The sequence below is a fragment of the Callospermophilus lateralis genome, chromosome 9 (genome assembly GCF_048772815.1).
Source record: "Callospermophilus lateralis isolate mCalLat2 chromosome 9, mCalLat2.hap1, whole genome shotgun sequence".
Classification (NCBI taxonomy): Eukaryota; Metazoa; Chordata; class Mammalia; order Rodentia; family Sciuridae; genus Callospermophilus; species Callospermophilus lateralis.
Genome location: NC_135313.1, coordinates 31,869,562 through 31,893,214, shown reverse-complemented (window position 1 = coordinate 31,893,214; position 23,653 = coordinate 31,869,562). Strand labels below are relative to the sequence as shown.

The window sequence follows — 23,653 nt, the reverse complement described above, 5'->3', positions numbered from 1 at the left end:
AGGTCAGCACTTCTTACTTGGTACATAGTAGGTACCAAATAATGTTGTTACCCTAATGTTAGGTATCATTTATGAACTATTATCCTATTGGGGAACAAAGTTAAAATTCTTGTTGTCTTTCATATTGTAATAAAATAACAATAGATGTTTTCTGAGAATGGTATTTTTAGATAGTAACATTGAGGCTTTCAGGAAAAGTACCTCAGTTAACAAAAGAGGTCTGTTTTGGGGAAGTTAAACCTAAAAGACTTTTTCTATGAATTATAATCAGTTTTCCCATTTGACTTATTCAAATGTATTTTTACATAATCTGTATTTTCTACTTTATATTCATGTTGGCATAGCAAGGGAAAAGAAAAGATCATAAATCACTGGTTGTTTTAAATGATTGCTGCTCCTTGAAATCTACATCTCTGTTTAACAGCAGAATAGTGGAATAGAAGAAGGTGATGGTTTCAGAAGTTTCAAGTATGCCATCCAGGGCTGGGGCTGGGGCTCAGTAGTAGCGTACTTGCCTGCCATGTGTGAGGCACTGGGTTCAATTCTCAGCACCACATGTAAATAAATAAAATAAATAAAGGTCAACAACTAAAAAAATTTGAAAGAAAAAAGTATACCATCCAAACTTGGTATAAATTCCTTTCCTACATTTTAAATTAAATGATTATATGATTGATAGAGTAAAGTGCTATATCATAGGGTTCATTCTTTTTTAAAGAAACAAATTTTTTTGTAATCTGTGCCTAATAAATATGAACAAAGTCAACCACTGAACCTCTTTTATTTTACAGGGAATTAGTGATGGTATTCCACTATTAAAAGCCATTGTCCCCAAAAATCAGACTCGTTCTTTCATGTCTCAAGGCAGTCCTGAGTTACTGGTAAGTTGACTTATACCTTGGTCACACTACAGTTCCTGTATCCATTCTAACTTACCCCCCACCCAAAAAAAAGGGAAATAACATTTTTTAAAAGCCATTTTTGGCCTGGGGTTGTGGCTCAGGGGTAGGAACACTTGTCCAACATGTGTGAGGCAATGGGTTTGATCCTCAACACCAAATTTAAAAAAAAAAAAAACTAAAATAAAGTTATGTATATTTAAAAAGCCATTTTTAAGAATAATAGAGGGCTGGGAGCTGGTTTGTAATCCCAGTTATGCCAAACACTGAGGCAGGAGGATTGCCAAGTTGAAAGCTACCATGAACAAGACTCTGTCTCAAAAGTTAAAAAGGGCTGAGAGGTAACAGCTCAGTAATAGAGCATTTGCCTAGCATGCTCAAGGCTTTGAGTTCAATCCCTAGTACCAAAAGTAACAATAATGATAACAATAGAGAACATTTTTATAAAACTAATTTGATGGAATTCTGTCTTCAGTTTATGTGGCTTTTAAGTAGTTTCTGTAATTCTAATCTGGAAAAATAAATATGTGAAAATTTCTAGAAAAATAAATATGTGAGGCTGGGGCTACAGCTCAGTGGCAGAGCACTTGCCTAGCACGTGTGAGGCACTGGTTTCAATCCTAAGCACCACATAAAAAGAAAAAAAATAAAATAAAGGCATTCTGTCCGTCTACAAATACAAAAAAAAAAAAAAATTAAAAAGGGCTGGAGATATAGCTCAGTTGGTAAAGTGCTTCCCTCATTTGCACAAGGCCCTGGGTTCAATCTCCAGCATCAAAAAAATAAAAGAATAAATATGTGAAAAGAACCAGGAAATTTTATGCAGGGAAAACAAGAGGATAACATCTTATATTAAAATTTATTATAAAGCTATAATAATAATAATGAGAAATAATGCAGAATATGTTAACATATATATTCAGGGCACTTTGGTCAATGTTTTACATGAATTTTTCATTTAATTCACCTAATCCTATGTGATAGGCACTACTGTTACTTCCCTTCTACAGATAAGAAATTAAAACTCAGAGAAGTAACTTGCCCAGAGTCACAATCTAGCAAGTAAGAGATCTGGGACTTTGGCACATGGACAAAACCTTGGTCTGTTTTATTCTAATTTTGTCACTTAGAATTAAACCTATTTTTATAATTATGCATATTGTTTGCTTAGAAAAAAATTCTAGAAAGATGAATTCTTGTGATTTTCAATTTTAATACCCCCCCCCCTTTTTTTTTAAAGTTACGTGAATTGAGAAATAGGGGTAGTATGTTACTTTTCTAATCAAGGGGGTAAAAAGCTTTGCATTTTCAAAAGGAAGTATTCACTGTATCAATTCAGGGAGTCCTAACAGTTCATTATAAGTTCTAGTTCTCAGTCCCTAGTACCACAAAATAAATAGTGCTGAATTAGATAAATTCTTCTGATTTATGTTCTAAATGATGTGTGTATCATATTTTTATGATGAGACTTATTCTTGAATTTTCTCTGACTGCCAGTAGTTGCTAATAAACTTTGAGAAATTATGAGGAAGAAAATAAGGGCCTGGGGATATAGTTCAGTTGATAGAGTGTTTGCCTTGCATGTACAAGTCCCTATGTTCAATCCCCAGCACCACACATTAAAAAAAGAAAGAAAGAAAGAAAAAAAAATATATATATATATATATATTTTTTTTTTTGACAACTTTTCTTACAGTAAGATAGAGCTTTGTCCACTTTAACTATTTGAGGACTTAATGAGTTTCATATGTTAAATACACAGTCCCACAGTATTCCCCAAATGATAAGTGGCCATCTGATTGTTCTTCGCTGCTTTCTTTAATCTTTCATTTGAATCTTCATTTATTTTTTTAGATAACAGTAAGCATGAATTATGTTATTGGAACTCATGGATGGCTGCCTTACGATAGAAGCATTTCTAATTACTTTACATTCATCAAGGATCAAACTGTGACAAATCCAAAGTAAGTAAATGAACATTTAAGGCAGAACAGCTACAGTCAGTACCTTATTGCTGGGAAAAAATTGATTCTGCTCTTTTTTTTTTTATCTTTAAAAAACATTGGTTTGTTATAACTATACATTTCAATAGAGTTTGTTATATTTCTGTTCAGTTTGAAAGTACTGTCTTGAGACCCAGATTTTGTCTTCTTTTTTTAAGTTAATATTTATTTTTTAGTTGTAGTTGTACACAATATCTTTATTTATTTGTTTTTATGTGGTACTGAGGATTGAACCCAGGGCCTCACACGTGCTAGGTGAGCACTTTGCCGCTGAACTGTAGCCCCAGCCTCTTTTGTCTTCTTTTTTACACCACTCCTATTCCCTTCCTTTTTCTTTTCTTTTTTAGTGATAGATGGACACGATGTCTTTATTTTACTTTATGTGGTGCTGAGGATTGAACTCAGGGCCTCACACATGCTAGGTGAGCGCTCTACCTATGAGCCACAGCCCCAGCCCAAATTCCCTTCCTTTTTTTTGAAGTTATATTCTGACTTGAAAGGATCCTGACTCGGTTTAAAGACAAGATTGAATTTCTATAACTGCAGCTATGAAAGCAAAAATTACATTACAAATAGTGTACTTAATTATATTCTATTTTATAACTTCTGAATAAATTCTATGTGTTTAAGTAGTAAAAATTAACTTAGTTATTTTTTTTAATTTCCAAAAGTTATATTCTAATTCAATGTGATGTTTCTCTTACTCTGGGTTGTCTCAGCTATATATTAATTGTATTTTTTTCTAACTAAATCATATTCAGTGTTTTGGGGATCAATTGCATCATATATGAAAACTATTTAAAATGACGTACTTGTTATCATTGTATCTCTCTTGTCTTCCTCAACTAGAATAAAATTCCATGAGATTAGGGGATAATATCTTTTTTCCTTCTTACTCCACATAGAACATAGTAATGTTGTCTTTTGTAGAAAGATTATTCTCAGCAAATTAATGTGGAATAATAGTTGTAAAACTGAACTAGAATTAGCTCCTCATTTTTTATGTACACACTGCAATCAATTGTGTCTTTCTGCAAACTCTAAAAAATTTGCTATACTCACAGGTATTTTACTTAGAAGCAGATAAAACCCATAAGCTTGCTTTGCTTGCAATGGAAGAGCAGGTCATCATGAGCATTGTTAGCTATGCATTTACCTCAAATATATCACCTTGTGAAGGAGATCCCTGGTTTTAATTTATTACTGATTTTCTTTGTCCTAGCATATCCTATCTTGCCTTTATACTTTGAGGCTGCCATTAATAGAATCAATTTTATTAAGTTGGCCTTAAAAGCCCAGATTTAAACTTTTTTCACACCTTTACCAGTCTCAATTTCTTTATGCTTAACCTTTGAGACTATTGTTATGTATATCTTAATGTTATGAAGACTATGAAGAAAGTAAGAATAATGTGTTTTCTAAACATTTTTCACTTTTTAATAGACATTTCAAATAGAACTTCACGGATTTATTTTTTATTTCTCTTTTAGAGAAATTTTTAAATAGTTGATACCAAAAAAGTAATCTTTCAAGAAAAAGTGTAATGTTTAATTGTGTTTACAGAACTCAGCGTAGTATGAATGGTCCTTTTGCTCCCGGGCTGGAGATCACTTCTAAGCTATTTGTTGTATCACATGATGCAAAGTTGCTCTTCACTGCTGGACACTGGGACAACAGCATTCAAGTGATGTCACTTGCAAAAGGCAAAGTTATCTCCCATAACATCAGACATATGGGTAAGCCTTAACTTTTTTTTCAAAAAAAAAAATTAACTTTTTGAACTATTTGAAAGTAGTACATGTTCCCTATAAAAAGAATTAAAATTTTACCTTTTGGGGGGCAGAGGGTACTGGCAATTGAACTAAGGGACACTCAATCATTGAGCCACATCCCTTGCCCTATTTTTGTGTTTTATTTAGAGACAGGGTCTTTCTGAGTTGCTTAGTGCCTTGCTTTTGCTGAGGCTAGCTTTGAACCCAAGATCCTCCTGCCTCAGTCTCCTGAGCTGCTGGGATTACAGGTGTGCATCACCATGCCTGCCAAATTTTACCTTTTTGGTGGTGTGTGAAGGATTGAACCCAGGGCCTCATGATGGTAGGCATGCATTCTGCCACTGAACTGTATCCCTATCCCCTTATTTTTACCTTTGAGGCTGAGTGAACTTTTTGATAGTGAAATATTCTAAATATCATATGCTTTTTATATTAAATTCTGATGTATTAGAGGAATACTAAAGCATCATACAAATTAAATACACCTTCCTCAGGTATAAAATATGTTAGTAAGTTTAATTGGCTGATAGAAATAAGGATTTTAAGACAAATTTATAACAAAATGTGTCATCATTAAATAAAATATCAACTTCCCTATTACTGTATTAACAATAAAGCATGAAATAGATAAAATTGTTGAATATAGTTTAACCTGATGTGTCTTTGATATAATCATGAAAACACTGAGCAGATTTATTTATTTATTTTTTAATAAAGCTATTAGGGAGCGAAAATGGAATCTGCTGCTAATTTTGTACTAGTGATTCCTCCCATATCACATAGATAGCTCAACTGTTTGTGGTTCAGGAATTTTTTTATATATATTTGTGAATTTACAGCATGATAATATGTCCTGTTTTTTGTGTTTTGTTTTTAAGGACACATATTCTGTAGGATTTTAATGCCCGATTGAAGGAGAAAATGATTGAGATGAGAGGGGAGAAAAGTATAACAAAAATTAACTGGGGTTCATTTCAAGCTATCTGACCTCCTCCTCAGATTCTAATAGACTTTGCACATACCCAACATCTATACCTCACACTAACAAAAAGAAGTAAAAAAGGATAATGTCAAAGAAAGCTCTCCGTGATTTTTGATATTGCTTCTTTCATGCGTAACATGTTGCCAGTAGTTTTTAATGCCATTTCTACATTCCTCCCTGTTAAGAATAACAGCTTTAGCAATAGTTTGAGCATTAACTAAAATTGCTCTTAATGTTTTCTTTCAGCAAAACCAAGATTTCATTTTGTTATAAACCTTTTCTTACAGATATTGTGACTTGCTTAGCTACAGATTACTGTGGAATACATTTGATTTCTGGTTCCAGAGATACCACTTGTATGATATGGCAAATAATACAACAGGTAGTCACACATTTAAATATTCTTCGATTAGATTAGAGATTCACTTTGAGAAAACTAACAAGATGTTCTAATAGGATAATGAACTTTTCTCTTGCGGTAGATGACTTTTTGAACTCCTTTGCATTCTTTTACCTGGATTTTGTCCTGTACTGATCATTGTGGTTTTTTTTTTTTCTAGGTTTAAATTTTTTTATTTATTGCCTAATCCCCTATACTTTCCAAAAGTTTCTCCTTGTTAACCTTTCCTAGGAAAATAGTGATTATTATTATTGTCTAGATAGCATAATACTTTTACTGCCCTTTCTATTGCAATCTCTGGAAATTATAGATTTATAATTTTCATGAACCTTTATATTTTCAATAGTATTCAGGAAATTTCTCTCTCTCCCTCTCTCTCCCTCTCCCCCCCCCCTCTCTTTAAAGTTTTCTTGATTTTCTATCTTTCTCTAATAGGTTTAAACCATTCTTGAATTCCTGTAATAAACCTATGTAATTTGTGGTATATTGCTATAACATTTTACTGCCATATTTTATTTGCTAGTACTTTAATTCTTTATCTACTCTTAAGTGAAATGTATCAGTTTTTATTCTGTCTTTGTTATGTTTATCAATTTTTGTTCTGTCTTTATTGGGATATAGAACCTTTTTAAAATGAATTTGGGGAGTATCTGTTTTTTGGTAACTACTTGATTTGTAACAATTAAAATATCCTATACACATAGATAAACACTCAAAGGTTAAGAAGACAATGTGTCTGAGGTAATAGAGTATCCAGAGAAGTTAGTGCACATTATGCAGAATTAAATAGAGGGTGTGAATAGAATTGCCTAGAATAATCACAATAAAACTAGCTGGGTGCAGTGGCGAACGCCTGTAATCCTAGCGGCTCTGGAGGCTGAGACAAGAGGATTGTGAGTTCAAAGCCAGCCTCAGCAATGGTGAGGTGCTAAGCAATTCAGTGAGACCCTGTCTCTAAATAAAATACAAAATAGGGCTGGGGATGTGGCTCAGTGGCCGAATGTCCCTGAGTTCAATCCCTGGTACCCCCTGCTACCCGGGCAAAAAAAATAAGTAACTTGTCTCAACTATTTAAATGTTCCATAGTATAAAAAGTAATATACAAGTAAAGTAAGGTGAAGACATGAAGAAGGAATATTTTTTCTTCTGGAAGAAAACAGCTTAGAGACAGAGGATTCCTTGCAATAAAATTATATTAGTAAAACATAATAACAGTTCATTGAAATAGAAGCTCGAACATAACATAGTAAAATGAAAATGAAGGTTACAGAAGAATCAAACTGAGAATAAAACCAATGCTATTATGTAAGTAAACAAACACAAAGCAGAAACAGGAAGAAACAGATTTGATGTGTTTTTCAAACCAAATCAATGGCATGAAAGAAAAATTTAAGGTAATCAAAGTGAGTACAAATGCAAAAATAAAATTATTATAGCAATTAGAGAAAGAATGGTATCTCTGGATATCTTTAATAAGTCAGCATAAAGATAATTGAAGTCCCTGATGTAGAGACCTTCAGTAAATGGGAAAGATAAGAGATATAAAACAAAAAGTTTATTTGGAGTTAATGAAAAATAATTCTGTAGATTAAAAAGGCAAGTAATGTACCTGGAAAAATTAATCCAAGATGGTCAACATTGAAACCATTCAGATTAAGTTTTTGACTTTAACATTGAGAATAATTTAGAAATTCAAGGAGAAAGAAACATAATGAGTACTACTATGTTTTGACTCAGTGGTTATGATAACTTACATTATTATTTTATTATTAGAAAGTTTAAATGCAGAATAAACTTTTTTATTAAAAAAAGTAATAAGAAAACTCTTTTCATCTTTGCTTTTCTGTTTTAATATTAGGGAGGCGCGACTGTGGGCTTAGCATCTAAACCTTTTCACATTCTTTATGGACACACTGATGAGGTATTGAGTGTTGGCATCAGCACTGAACTAGACATGGCAGTGTCAGGATCAAGGGTAAGAGTTCACTTGAAAGAAATCCTAATTACTTTTTCTACAAATGTTAAAAAAAATATATATATGTATATATATGTGTGTGTGTGTGTGTGTGTGTGTGTGTGTTTTAAATATATATGTGGGTATGGGTGTATATTATAAATAAAATAAAGGTATTATGTCCATTTGGTTGTAGATGGACACAATACCTTTATTTTATTTTTATATGATGCTGAGGATCAAACCCAGTGCCTCACACATGCCAGGCAAGCACTCTACCACTGAGCCACAACCCCAGCCCTTCTATTGGGGATTTTATTTGTCTTACTAATTAATGGAAGAGAGTATTCTATGAGATAAAATACTTCTTGAAATCCAAAATTGGAATTTTCCTAAGATATATATGTGCTTGGTAGAATGATCATTTTCTAGTTCCCTTTCCATGTTTGTTTTCCAACCACTTTACTATCTTGTTTTTTAAAAACAATTTTATTTATTTATCTATTTTTTTAGTTGTCAATAGATTTTATTTTATTTATCTATATGCAGTGCTGAGAGTCAAACCCAGTGCCTCATACATGCTGGACAAGTGCTCTACCACTGATCCACAACCCCAGTCCACTTTCTTTTTTTGTGACTGTTGATTTCCCTTCTGTTTTTCCTTTTGTAATATTTCTTATTTGTAGGATGGCACCGTGATTATACATACCATTCAGAAAGGTCAGTACATGAGGACTTTACGACCACCATGTGAGAGTTCTCTATTCCTGACCATTCCCAACTTGGCTATATCTTGGGAAGGACATATTGTCATCTACTCTAGCAGTGAAGAACCGACCATCCTCAAGGTATGTAACACTTTCATGTGGTAGATGTAGACTACAGATAGTATGTCTTTCCTCCCAACATGTATGAGGCAGTTGGAGGAAGGAATGAATTCCGTATTTTAAAGAGACTGTTTTTCCTTTCATCATTGAGTTTTTTATTCCTTACTATTAGACAGACCTCCACTATAATCTTGGCCTTACATTTGTATTTTATTTTAGGAATTTCTATTGGTTTGTATAATACATGATTTCTAAAAATAAATTCTGATTATGTGGGAGTTCATAATTTTACATGAAATGATAGTCAACTGAAATTATTTTCACACAAAGCAGGGTATAAATAAATAAACCCTGAATTTTATTTGTTTATGTCTCTTCAGTGATAAAGCTTTTTAAATATTAAGGAAATCTTTTTGTTTTATGAATATTGAGTATTTTTGGACTGGAAAGAGATTTTAATTCTTTTTTAGGGATCAGATTTCTTGTTTAATGTTTATTTACTTGGCAATTTGATTTGAAATCACTCTAAGATTGTCTATATACTTTCTCTTTAAATACAACCAAATTGTAATCATTTTGTTATAGTTTTAGCTGACAATATAAAAACTGAACTTTTATTCAAGACTGTTAAATTTTCCTCATCAATTCTTTGTAGGATAAGAATGCATTACACTTGTTTTCTATAAATGGCAAGTATCTAGGGTCTGAAGTCCTAAAGGAACAAATATCAGATATATGTATAATTGGAGAACACATCATCACAGGCAGCTTACAGGGATTACTGTCTATAAGAGATCTCCACAGGTAAGTAATAAAAATTATTGAACTGTCACTTAATAAAAGGTAATGGGCCTGGGGTTTTGGCTCAGTGATAGAGTGCTTGCCTCATGTCTGTGAGGCACTGGGTGCAGTTCTCAGCACTGCATATAAATAAATGAATAAAAATAATAAGATCAATCAATAACTAAAAATTATTTTAAATAAATAAATAAAAGGTAATGGTACTTCCAACATAAATGGAAACCAGGAATCTAAAATTCCTAAACTTTTGGTTTAACATTTATTAATAATAAATGTAAATTTTTATAAATTTCCTTGCTATGGAACAAATTGAGGATGATAAAGGATTCCTGGATTAGTAAGAATAAGGAAAACACAAAGATAGGGGATTTGGGGAGAGAGGGATAGAAGTGAATCTGATGTGGATGTAATAAGATAGAATACTCTAGACCAGGAAGTAATTTATAAGAAAGATTTTCCAGAGTAGCAGGGTACTAAATTTTAGCACATATTCACTGCTCAAACATCCCTCTCCTTCACTGCATTAAATAACAGAAGAGGGGCTGGCGTTGTGGTTCAGTGGTGTAGTGCTTGCCTAGCATGTGTGAGGCACTGGGTTCAATTGTCAGCACCACTTATAAGTAAATGAATAAAGTAAAGGTATATCAACAGAAGAATCCCCATGCACAAATAGATTAACCTTAAAAACACTTTAGTTTTCCTCACCAATAAAATCCATTCCAATTATATCTTTCCAAGAATTTTTATAGCTGCAGTTTTAGAGTGCTATTAACAGAATCTACAATTAGAAAAAATCAACAGAATCTTTTAGCATTTTTTTCTAGAATATGGTCTATATATCCTAGAATTCATCATTTTGTATTAAGTAAACACAGGCATTTATCATAATGGACTATCAGACAAAGCAAATTGATCAATTTTATGGACCTCAAAAGCACATAACACTCATGTGCACTTTTGGAGCTTTTTTTGGCATTCTTACATAACTTCCACTTATTAGTATACAAGGTAAAAAACATTTAATGAAAGAGGCTTATGTGCCCAGTACTGTGATATTTATTCGTAATAACTGATCTTAAAGGGTTTAAGACCAGTTAGAGAAATATAAATATTTGTGAAATTATAAGAATAATTTAAAAACTAAATTATTTTGTGGTAGTTATATGTGTAGGAGGAGTTTTAAAGACAGTAAAGATTGCTGTGGATCTCAGTAATCAGAAGTCTCCATGAAGGATTAGTAGGAACTGAGATGGAGGTGGAGGGCCATTTTCTGGAGGTGAGGGTAGGTGAGATATAAGAAAAGAAAGCACAAAAGCATAGAATGCTATATTTCAGCAATAAGGTTAAAACGGGTAGAACAAATGCCCACTGATAATCTGAGGCTCAGAGAATAATGATGGGTACAAGAGCTTTATTTCCACCTGTTTTAGGAAGGACACTAAAGACAAGAATGTAGTTAATATTCACATAGAATCCTACCTGGTTTTTCGTTTGTTTAATTTGTTTTGTCTCTTACTTTTCCTCTGATCCCACCTGCAGACCGCTGGTAAAGAACAGATAGGATATTTCCATCAAATGAGTAATCAGAAAAAGGATTTGTAATAATAGAATGAATTGGAAATTAAGGAAAAAGAGGGCTGGGGATGTGGCTCAAGCGCTGGCGCGCTCGCCTGGCATGCGTGCGGCCCGGGTTCGATCCTCAGCACCACATACAAACAAAGATGTTGTGTCCGTCAATAACTAAAAAATAAATAATAAAATTCTCTCTCTCTCTCTCTCTCTCTCTCTCTCTCTCTCTTTAAAAAAAGGATAAAGAATAAGATTCTCTAGAGAATAAGGAAAATAATTTTTGTATATCAGGTTCATGGATGTTTTATTAATATTTGTTTGATTATAGATGATCGAAGAAAAACATGAATCTAAGTACAATGACAAGGTGGAACTAGGTGATCATTAAGTTATCTTCTAGGTATAAGATTCTGTGAATCCTTTATATATGCATGTAATAATGTCTACGTTTTTTATTTCTCTTCTAGTTTGAATCTCAGCATCACTCCATTAGCCATGCGATTGCCTATCCACTGTGTTTGTGTAACCAAAGAATACAGCCATATTCTTGTAGGTTTAGAAGATGGCAAATTGATTGTAGTGGGTGTTGGCAAGCCAGCCGAGGTAAAACCTAGTGTCATGGATTTCATTTCCCGTACTATTGGGGATTCCTTTGGTTCTCCTTCATTCCAGCTGACTCAGAAGTCTCCATTATGGATAAACAAGCTCAAAAACAAATTTGATTTTTCAAAGGGCAGTAAATGAAAACAGAGGATAAAGTTGTTATTCAAGAGTGGTGTTTATATTGTAATATAATTGAAAAATACACATTTGGCAGTGTTTGTCTACCACTTTACTGGAATAAGAAAGTCTTTTTTATTTCAAATCTAGATAGAGGACCACTACATGAATTTTTAGTTCATTAAAGCCTTTTCAAATCAAACAGTAAAACTGTTTAATTTAATTTAGACAAATACCCAACATGACTATATATCCTTTTGTAAAATCATCATTTTTTTGTTTAGAACTATGAATATCCCCATATTAATGTGTTTATTTTCAGTGAGTTCCCTATAATAACTGTCAATTTCCTTGATGATGGTTTATCAATTACTAAATATTTAAATATCATAAATCATTGTTTCTAGGAAAACTTAGTGACTTACTCAAAGTAATTTTGTGGTTTTCCAAGAAATTTATTACGGAGTTAATCATTATAAATTGGCGGGAGGGTGTCATTATTGGTCTTTTCTGAGAAATCTAATTATATAGCATCTATAGGGATTATTTTAAGAAATTAATATTACATTATCAGTGGTTATAATCTATTTTAGAGCAAAATAATATTTTGCTTTATAAATGTTTTAAAATTTCTTTAGACCTTATGCTCTTTGTCCAGGATACTCTTAAAAGTGCTATTAAAATGATGGCAACATTTAGTTTCAGATGTGATAATCCCCCAAACAATGTGAGCAGCTCTGTATCTCAGTACTTCACTTATATTTAAACCATTTTGAGCACATCTTCATTAAACACTGAGTTTTTTGATTAATGAATTTCCCAAATCAGACCCACTTCTTCTTTGCTAATGTTATGATTATATAAAAATTCTGCTGAAACTTTACTCTTCGAGTGTTTCACTTTGTGTGGATTACCCAAGTGCCTTTTAAATTTGCATGCTTTCCCCAACTTAGGTAAAAGTTTGTTAGTTTCTGATCTTACTAAATTTTTTTTTAGTGAAATGACTGTTATATACATACATTTTATTTTAAAAATTGATTGGAAAAAACACCTAAGCAGGTATATTTTGTAGGACTAAATTAATGTTTTCTACTATTACCAAAATAAGTTTGATATTAGTACGATTTATATAGTCTACAATACATAGAATCTGAATGCTGTATAGATCATCAATAAAAGTATTTTCTGTTTTATATCTTTAGATGTAGTGACTGAACTATGGATCTATTATAACAAATTGAATATTTAGAATCTTTCATAATTAAAATATAATTTATTATATAAATATGACTGTAGAATATGAGCTAGATCAATAGTTATAAAGTCATTTCTGTTTCTAGATTTATTTTTATTTAAACATTAAAATCTTAATATATTTTAAATTACATATCATTTTTATTATTCTGTCAGTGTGAAATTTATATTTATAAATCAGATGGTAAAGTAGTAATAAAGTAATGAAAATACTGTTTCAGAAAATATATCTGAGGCGAAAATGCAAAACAAACATCCAAAGCCACTAGTAGCTTTTTTTTTAATATTTATTTTGTTTATTCATTTTCATGTGGTGCTGAGGATCGAACCCAGTACCTCACATGTGTGAGGCATGCGCTCTGCCGCTGAGCCTCACAATCCCAGCCCAACCACTAGTATCTTTGTATGAAGCTTATCTTTTATCACTCTAATAAATGTACCTGAGAAAACTTACTATTAAGAAAAGGTGGTAGAGGAATCACCAATCTAAAAAGTAGACTATAGGTTGTGCAAGGTGATGCACACCTGTAATCCCATCTACCTGGAAGGTTAAATCAAGAGAATCACAAGTTCAATGCCTACCTGGGCAACTTTGTGAGACCTACTCTTAAAATAAAATGAAAAGAACTGGGTATAATAGCTCAGCAGTGGAGCGCTTGTCTAGCCTGTGTGATATCCTGGGTTCAGTTCCTAGTATCAAAAAAAAAATTAAAATATTGTACATAGAAAAGTGATTACAGCAAATCATATGGGATTTTTGCTTCGTAGATATGTAAGTGCTTTTCAAATACTTTTACACACTGATTTAATTAATATTTGGTGTATATTAAGGAAGGTGGTAGATGGTGCACTATTAGTGGTGAACAAAATGTGATTCTTATCTTCAAAGACATTTTACTATTCTTGCTTTCTAAACTACCTTTAATCATACTATTGTTAAATGTTATTTTTTAAATTCTAATATCAAATATTTTTAAAGTATTTTCATCAAAACATGGTTTTAGCTAAAGTGCAGTGGTGCCTACCTATAATCCTAGTGGCTCTGGAGGCTGAAGGAGGATCTTGAATTCAAAACCAGCCTCAGCATGGCAAGGCACTAAGCAACTCCGTGAGACTCTGTCTCTAAATAAAATAAAAAATTGAGCTAGGGATGTGGCTCAGTGGTCGAGTGCTCCTGAGTTCAATCCCCTATACATGCCCCTCTGAAACAAACAAATATGGTTTATTTTATTTTTGTCCTTATGAGTAGCATTAATAGTACAAATACCAGAAAGAAAATCCTCAAACATGTATACCTCCATGGCTAGATTATAGTGTAAGAAGCTTTTTTTTAATGAAGTGATACATATTTTGGTTAAAAGAATGTGGTAATTTTGATATAATTGGAATATTTTCTTTTTAAATTTATATTTGGCATTAGACCATTCCACCTAAATGACAATTACAAGACCTTATTATTAATCATGCTGATTATGCTAACAAAATCTTATTTATCCTTCATTCTAAAAAATCAGGGTCTTATATATTAATTTCATATATCCTTTTATTTTCTTAACATCTATTCTTCATTTTTCTGAATTACTTTAAACAGATGCGCTCAGGTCAGCTTTCTCGAAAATTGTGGGGATCTAGCAAGCGACTCAGCCAGATTTCAGCGGGAGAAACTGAATATAATACTCAAGATTCCAAGTGATTATTATTTCCATCTTCTGTGATAAATAACTGAAACTTGATTTATTGCTTTGTCACTTTAACCACATCTCTCAACTTTCTGAAAGGTTTTAAGGTCTGTTTGTCCCTGAAAATAATTTTACGGAATGCCACCATTTGGTATGGAGTATATAAAGATGTAGGTTGTATTCTTATCCTTTTTAAAATTTCTGGTTAATATTAATGAATCAAGTCTTATTAAGCAATTCTTAGTATATATTAAGATTAATTTGAGAAAATAAATTTGATTCAATTTACTGGCCTGTTCCTAAAGATCATAGGATCCATTTTAAAAAAGCTAACTTCTAAAATGAAATTAGGTTCAATTCACTTATTATTCTCAATAGCAAAATTTAAGGTATTTCTCTAAAAAAGTAAAGATAATGGGACAGTTGAGAGATATGGCTTTCACGTATTCTTTAGATAATCATTTTCCTATTCACTCACCACCACATAAAAAATATCAATTTTCATGAAACTCCCAATTGGAGGGAATAATTTTAAAACCATCTGTTGCACAGTTGGATTTTCAAAACTCAGCAAAAGTTCCAGGATTGCATTGTAAGATTAAAATATGAATATTGTAACTGGTAAATTGGCCCCTTCTGCTTCTATTTAGCACATTAGTAATGATAATTTATTGAATTGTATTATTATTCTTAAGTAATAAAAGTTGAGTAGGAAAGAAGAAACTAGAGATAATGTTTTACAGATGTATTTCATTAATAGTATGTTTAAGCAGAAATGCTGATTGTGATTTTTATAGTGGACCCTTTAAGTGACATTTGCAGCACAGTTTATATCTGCAAAATTTAAAATGTTTTGGCTTTTTCTTGGCTAAGCAAATAGTGTGTTTTGCTCTGATAATTACAAGAGTTAGCATTAATACCTAAATGTGTTACTTTTTTACCTGAATATCTGTGTGATTGATGAATGAATGGAAAAGATACATATGACCTAAAAGTAGCCGTTCAGACAATGTAATTTTTTTTAGAAACGCATTTGTTTCATTTATATATGACTTTTAGGATTACAGTTAATTTTGTTGTAGTTAAACGTTACACTCTTCTTTATCATTCAAGATTTTGAACCAAAGGTCTGGTTGATTTAATTTGGAGTTCCAAAAGATTGTTAAATCTAATTCTTTTATAAAATCATCTTTTGAGTTAGGTCAGAGAGCTTTTATGTGTATCAGTTTTATTAATCTGATGTTCCTTGGGTTTGGAGGAATTCATGAATCCATAACATTGTGCAGAAATTTTGTATGTTGAATGCATTTTCAGGAAAGAATGACAGCAAGGCTTTCTTAAAGGGGATTATAAACAAAAAAAGAAACAGAACATTTTTTTACAGTTATTACCTTCTTAAAATAATATTTTTTATTCCACAAATCATAGATTTCCTTCCCTTTGATCGTCTTCTCTATTGAATCTTGGAGAAATTTTCTTTTGGTTTTCTCTTTTATGTTGACCATGGTATCTCATACTCTTTTTGTGAGTAAAACATTTTTAAGAAATAAAGGATTGTGGGGGCTGGAGTTGTGGCTCAGCAGTAGAGTGCTTACCTAGCATGTGTGAGGCCCTGGGTTCAATCCTCAGCACCACATAAAAATAAATAATTAAAATAAAGGTATTGTGTCCAACTATTAAAAAATATACTATAAAAAAGAAATAAAGGATTGTTTAGGGAAACTTCTGAATAGTTTTATGGGTTATGAGTTAGGACTAATAAAAATTATAGGATAATTTTCTTTCTAACAAATTAAAATCCTTTATTTTATTCAGGAAAAAATAGCTGCACTTTAGGTAAATAACACTGAAATCACCTGATGCGAAAATAGGACACATAAATGTGAAGTCCTCTTTTGAGAACTTCAGGAATTCGTGTTGGAAAAAAAGTCTTTATTGACAAGTCAATATAGAGAGTTATGATTTGTAAGTGAGATTTATTGCTTCTCTTTGTTTAACTGATTCCTAGTCTAGTACTTCACTCATGTTGCCAACAGGACCATCTCATTCTTAATTTAATCTTAATTTCTTTAGGAGATTTCAGATGATTGATTTTTTTTGTTGTTGTTGAAAAATATTTATTTTAAGGGAATATTTTCTAAGTCAAAGCTTTGTACATTTTTCTTTTGTTTATTTAATCAGATTTTGATATAAGATACCTTTTCTTTTTTGAGATCACTTTATAATATTGGATTTGAAATTATTTGAAATTTATAAAAAACTTAGATAATTAGAGAAAAATTATTAAATTGGTGATGTTTTACTGTGCTGCATTTGAGATAGATGAGCTGGACAAGCAGTATTCATTTTATAATGCAAATAAGAAACTTTCTTCACCCTATAATATCTTATCCAAACTAATACTATATGGTTAGAATGGTAGAATTATTCTTCACATTGCTGTTTTCAAAAAGTAAAAATCAAAATTGTGGATTTTTTTTTTCCTTTTGTACTGGGTACTGAACCCAAGGGCTCTTACCCACTGAGCCCCCTGCCCTTTTTATTTTTTATTTTGAAACAGGGTCTTGCTAAGTTGCTGAGGCTGGCTTTGAACTTGCAATCCCCCTTCCTCAGCCTCCCTAATCAGTGGGAGAATTGTGAAATTTTGAGAATATTAGCAAAACTATAGAAGAGTGAAAATTAAGTTTTATTTATTAAAATAAGCAAATTTAGTAGAACTTAGCTGAGTAATATATTCCTCACTTAAACAGTATGCCTCAGCGAATTAAATATCACTAGATAAAATCACTGGTAAGATACACTTTTGAGAATAGTGTATTTAGATATTATCTGTAGAAATTACTTTTGTATTGTATAATGGCAGAAATTACCTCTGTATTTAGAATGGAACAATAGGTGGGCATTTTTGTTGATTAATATCTCAACTTGGCTGTTACCAAGTGTTTTCTTTGTAGAACTTTTCACCTGCTTTTGTTTCTTGACACTGGTGATGATGAAAATAAGAATCTCAACATCCTGGTGATGGGGAGCGATTTATACTGACCTTTTTTGGAAAGTGAGGTCAAGTATTACTAAGTGCACTTAGAAAATAAGCTTTATAAGAATTTTTATAACTCTTCTCAATCAATATTCTGTCATTACTTCAATAAAATTAGAAGAGAAAAAGAAAAATAAATCAGGACATAAAAATCAGGAAAACAGGTAAAAATGACGTTTGATCAGTTGGTTTAATCATTTTAGCCTGTGAGGCTCAGGCCAGCTCTGAATAAATTTCTACTCACTTCCTTTATGTTACAGTGTTTCCTTTTGTAGGAAAAAAAAAAATGCCAAGTATTCATTTTGTCATCATCAGGAAGTATCAATGAGGTTTCCTTTCTTTCCTTAATTGAGGACACATCAAAATTATCCTTCAAAAAACTGATATTGAACATGTATTAAGCTTCTGAAAGAAATGTGTCCTCATAATTAGAATTTAGATTTGAAGGTTGACTCTTAACCTAAGACTTTATATTTTGCTTGACTAGAAGTAGGCAAACAGCATTTACTTAAATACTAGATTTTTATTTAATGATAGATATATGGCCTTTGCATTTAAGTATATTTTATATTCTTATTTCTAAATAAATCACTAAAGATATCTTCAGTTGAATATAAGAAGGTTAGCTCCTTTTATATATTATAGAATAAGCAGGATTGTCTTAACTGTCTTTCCAATGAAAAGACGCAAGTGCTTGGATGATTTTAAATGTAAATATAAGATTGAATATATAATATATAATATGTGTGTTCATGCACATGCATGTGTAAGGGTGTTGGTTTTTTCATATATCAGAGTTGTGGCAGTGCTTTTCCTGATGAAATTAAGACAACAATATATTGTTATCAGTCTCCACTTTAATATTCAAAATATGGACAACAGCCTTACCTCTTTAATTTAAATGTAGTATATTCTAGGCCGGTAGTTCTTAATTGAGATTACAGATCAGACTTATCTATGGAATATTTTTTTTAAATATGTGAAGTCCAGGCACTGCTTTGGACTTTCTGAATCTTTTCACTTGATATTCTTGGCATAAAAAATAATGTCTCAGGAGTATTATATGTTTTCAAGTGTCGTCCATTGTAGAAATTATGTCCATTTACTTTTATAAACTAGATACAATATTCACAGATTTATTTAAAAACAGGCTTAATCATTATCCTGAGAGACATTTTGTCTAAAATTTGCTTTGAATGGCTTTATTATCTTTGTTTTTCATGTACAGAAACAACCAAATTTCTTTTTTAGTTGCATTATTCTTATATTATGAACTCTTTGCAGACCTTTCATATTTGAAAATTTTTTTAAGGAAGGAATTTTTTTAATACCTTTATTTATTCATTTGTATGTGGTGCTGAGGATTGAACCCAGGGCCTCACATGTGCTAGGCAAGCACTCTACCGCGGAGCTATTGCCCCAACCCCAAATATTTGAAATTTTTAACTAATATTTGCCTTCAAAAACGTGTGACTGTGCTGGGGTTGTGGCTCAGTGGCAAAGCACTTGCCTCGCACATGTGAGGTACTAGGTTCAATCAGCACCACATAAAAATAAATAAACAAAACAAAGATATTGTGTCCATGTATAATTTTTAAAAAATTAAAAAAGAAAGTGTTTGCTCATAGCTAATATGAATTCCTAATAAAAATCAGTATTTTACACACTTGAATTAGATAACATTTTAATAAGAGAATTAATAAAAAGCCTGAGTAGCTACAAATGCTAAAATTAAAACATAGAATTAGATCTCTTGTAGCTTTTAAGCTTATAATCAATAGAATCTTCCTAATTAAAAAGTAATGTATAAATTCTCTAAGTACTTCTGATGACTTCTTACATACAACTTCTATATGGACATGATCTTTAATTTTTCATTAGTGTTAGGGGCAACAGAACATTAACATTTAAGATATTTGGTCCTAAATCGAAAACAATTAAATTTTCTTTGTTAGAAAATATAAGACCATCCTAAAATAAAAGGGTGATATGATGTGATTTTATTTAGTATAAGAATTTTATGTAAAAATGATCATTTTATTAAAATATTTTTCTGGTATATGGTAGTAATTCCTCACATCTTCTCAGATTATTATCTCACTAACTTTTGTCACGTGTGTGTGGTTTCTAAATGTATTGCAGGATCCAGACCTATGAAGCTAATGTTTTAGTGACAAGTGAAAACACATAAACTCAGTGTCATTTCTCTTTCTTTTAATGCTTGTCATCTTACAAACTGACAATTCAGATGGAAAAGAACAAGTAGAAAGTCATTAATTCAACATTTTCCATGGTACAGTTTTCATGTTTCCTTAGAAACATTTTGTAAATATAACCATAATAATAATAACACAGTTTTATCATTTGAAAAATTATTCAGCTAGGTACTGTGGCAGACACCTATAGTCTCAACTCCTTGAGAGGCTAAGATGAGAAGACCACTTGAGCCCAGGAGTTAAAGACCCTATCTCAAAAAGAAAAAAAAAAAAAACCTATTTATATTTCAAAGTTGACTATTAATGAAGGTATATATGTCTCCACTTAAATGATGGCTGTTTCATTATTTACATTTATTTATAACTACTTTTGAGTATACAAAGTGATTAGCTGCTTGTAATGCTTATTATGATGTGAGTCTAAGAAAGTTTAGGATTTAGAAGAGATTGAAAATTTTACTGATTAAAACATTTAACTATTTTTTAAAACAACTCTTATTCCAATTGTTCTTTTTAAATTTTGATTTTGATAATATATTTCAACTTAAGATATATTAAAATTAATGGTTCTCTGGTAGTGTACTATTCGACTTTAAAATGCTATTTTGAGTGTTTTCTGTTGGTAACATTTTCCCACACTATCTAAACAATATATTATACCATTTAGTGAACTAGACCTACAAATTTATAAGTGCTACTCTTTATTTTGAAGAGAAAAAAAAAACCTGTCTGTAATAGACATAATTATTTTGCTCTTCAGAATGCTGGATTTATATTAGTAAATAAGTGGTTCTGGCAGGGAGATACGAGTGTCAGATTTAACTGACAAATATTTCTTACGTAGGGATTAAAGAAAATAACTTGATTTCTTCCTTCGGAAATTAGATTGCCGTTCTTACATTTTTAGTGGCTTAATTATATTAGTTTCTATACCCCTTCCAAAATTATAGTATGTTACAGTAGATTTTACTGATAAAGGTCTTTTACATTTTAGAACATGTTTTCCTATTCTCTTTTTACTAATTTCAAAGACTAATTCATAAACATCATCACCAAATCTTATTTATGACTACTACTTATTTTATAGTTAACTTTATTTAAGAAAGCTTGTTAGAAATCCATGTGAATGTTTTATTTAGAAACCTTCCCCAACTATTTGCTTTTATACACTTGGAGCAAAAATTTAGCAAAAAGTAATCAGAGATATCTGGTCAGCCGTTTTCTGTCAGATTCATTGCTATGAGAATCCATTAAGGCAGAAAAATTTCAAGCATATTTGATTAGTCTCTTTTGTCAGTGCTTCTGGGACCCAAATAAGTAAGAGCATTTCACTGTTTATTAATAGACAATGACAGTCTTGAATGCATGTATATTTAGAGGAGTTAGCTGAAAATTCAGAACAACTTGCTAAAAAAAAAAAAAGTACTTAGAAATTGTGCTGCTACTTAAATATTTAAGAAATTCAAAAAGTTGTGTATTTATTTTAAAGTGTTCCTTCTCATTTATTCTACTGGAATTGACCATGAAACAGAGAACATTAAGCCTTATTTATAGCTAATTATTGACTGCAAACTGTGACTAACTGGGTATTTGTATGTCAAAAAAAAAAAAAGTTTTTGAGGAAGTTTTAGACTTAAAGATATGTAAATAATTTTGATTAGTATAACAAACTTGCTGTTAGTTTGGTGCAATACATTCTTTCCCTCCTTGTCCTTCTAAAATTAAGTATATTAAGATGTATGTTTTGTTCCATTAATTGATGTGTTTCAAAGATTCTATGTGTGTACATGAGTTAATGTTTGATTTGTTTCTGTATAGTGTGATCAAAGATAATAATTGAAGATTTTGCACTTTTTTAGTCCCTTGGAAATTTGTATTCTAACACTTTTAAAAAATGTACATTTATTTTGTACATAATAAATTAGCTTTGTATATGAAAATCAGTTTGAATCAAATAAAAAAATGTTACCTTCAACAGTTGACTTATCTATAGAGTCTGATTAGAACTTGGCTTTGGCAAAATTCTTTGTTAAACAGAAAATAAATAGGCCATTGTTTATTTCTTGTATGAGTAGAAGTTCTTTGGTAGTCCTATGTGCACAAAATAAATAAATATTATTTTGATTAATCAGATTTTGTCATACATACACAATAGCCTTTAATTCCAAAACCACCTCAAAAATATTTTGCATTTTTTGCCCTTATCAAATGATCATATATTGTAACTCTCTACATGTAGTTAATCAAATAATACATTAGGGTTTTTTTTTTTAACCTTATTTCCTTTCACAATTAAAATCTTTTCTCCATCAACTTCTTTTTTTTTTTTTTTTTCCAGTGCTGGGGATGGTACCCAGGGCCTCAAGCAAGCACTCTACCATTGATTTACACCCCACTCCCAGCCATTTTCCAGAAACTTTTGACAATCTAAATATTGACCTAATCCTGTTTTTGTTAAGATTAATAGAACCTAATCTACCATAAGACAGAATTCAAACTCTATTTCACGTTCTTGCCTATACTTTTTTATCTCTAGATCCAAAATAATAAGACAATAAAAATGAATTTTATCCTTGACTACTATCACTTACAGTACTAAGACTTATTAAAGACATGTCACTAGAATTAAAAATTTCTGCCTTAATTCATCTGGAAATTTCTGAGTCACTGGACAATCAAAGCCAGGTTATAGGCTTACTTAAAACTTCCTTGCTTTTGTAGAACAAGTCTGTAGCATAATATCAGGCATTAAATAAATGTGTTTGTTTCACACAATAATACTGGAACCTATATTTTCTTGTCATGTAATCTCACATCATTCAATTTTTGAAAATATGAAATTAAACATCTTTTAAAACTTCTTTTATCCAGATTTTTTTAAACTATTCACTGCTGGATGTAGAATGATTTTAAGTTTATTCAATTCTTGTAAAACTCTTTACCTGATTAGTATTTGACATATTTTCTAAAATGTGTATTCATTCAAAGGTGACTTACTTTTAACTTTGTCATCACTGAAAAAGTTAGGGAAAGGCTACAGAAAATTTATGAATTATCATTATTCATGTTTTAGTAAGACAGAAATTTTTTAAAAGATGGACCGTTTTATGGGCTGGGATTGTGGCTCAGCTGTAAAAGCACTCGCCTAGCACGTGCAAGGCCCTGGGTTCGATATTTGGCACCACATAAAAATAAATAAATAAAATAAAAGTATTGTGTCAAAAAAAATCTGTGCCAAATCATTCAAATGCTTATGATATAATGATGATTAATTTAACTATCCAGCCTAGATCTATTGTTCCAAAATCCAATGTAAGCATTTTTGTCAGAATGCCCTCCAGGTACATCATAGAATCATTTACAAATGGGAAAATAAGGACTTGGTTGCATAACTTTGGCACATCTTCGAAGAGGTTGAAATGAACATTGTGGCCCAAAAACTTCATCAAATTTTGCATGTGATAGGGAATATGCAGATCATCTGGAACTTTAATTATTTGGGTACAAAATTTTGAGATAGTCTACAAAGACTCAAAAGTC

The 23,653-nt window shown here is 31.3% G+C and overlaps 1 protein-coding gene across 1 annotated transcript in view; it reads left to right on the top strand.

The window, feature by feature from the left end:
- Nbeal1 (neurobeachin like 1) overlaps positions 1 to 22,208 on the top strand; it is a 212,134-nt gene extending 189,926 nt beyond the window's left edge. Inside the window, exons 48-56 of the mRNA XM_076865627.2 lie at positions 792 to 881; positions 2,754 to 2,863; positions 4,466 to 4,638; positions 5,944 to 6,038; positions 7,915 to 8,031; positions 8,697 to 8,858; positions 9,493 to 9,641; positions 11,675 to 11,810; positions 14,773 to 22,208. Coding sequence (XP_076721742.2) covers positions 792 to 881; positions 2,754 to 2,863; positions 4,466 to 4,638; positions 5,944 to 6,038; positions 7,915 to 8,031; positions 8,697 to 8,858; positions 9,493 to 9,641; positions 11,675 to 11,810; positions 14,773 to 14,874 — 1,134 coding nt within the window. The 3' untranslated portion in view covers positions 14,875 to 22,208. The remainder of the gene's footprint in view (positions 1 to 791; positions 882 to 2,753; positions 2,864 to 4,465; positions 4,639 to 5,943; positions 6,039 to 7,914; positions 8,032 to 8,696; positions 8,859 to 9,492; positions 9,642 to 11,674; positions 11,811 to 14,772) is intronic.
- The last annotated feature ends 1,445 nt before the right edge of the window (positions 22,209 to 23,653 follow it).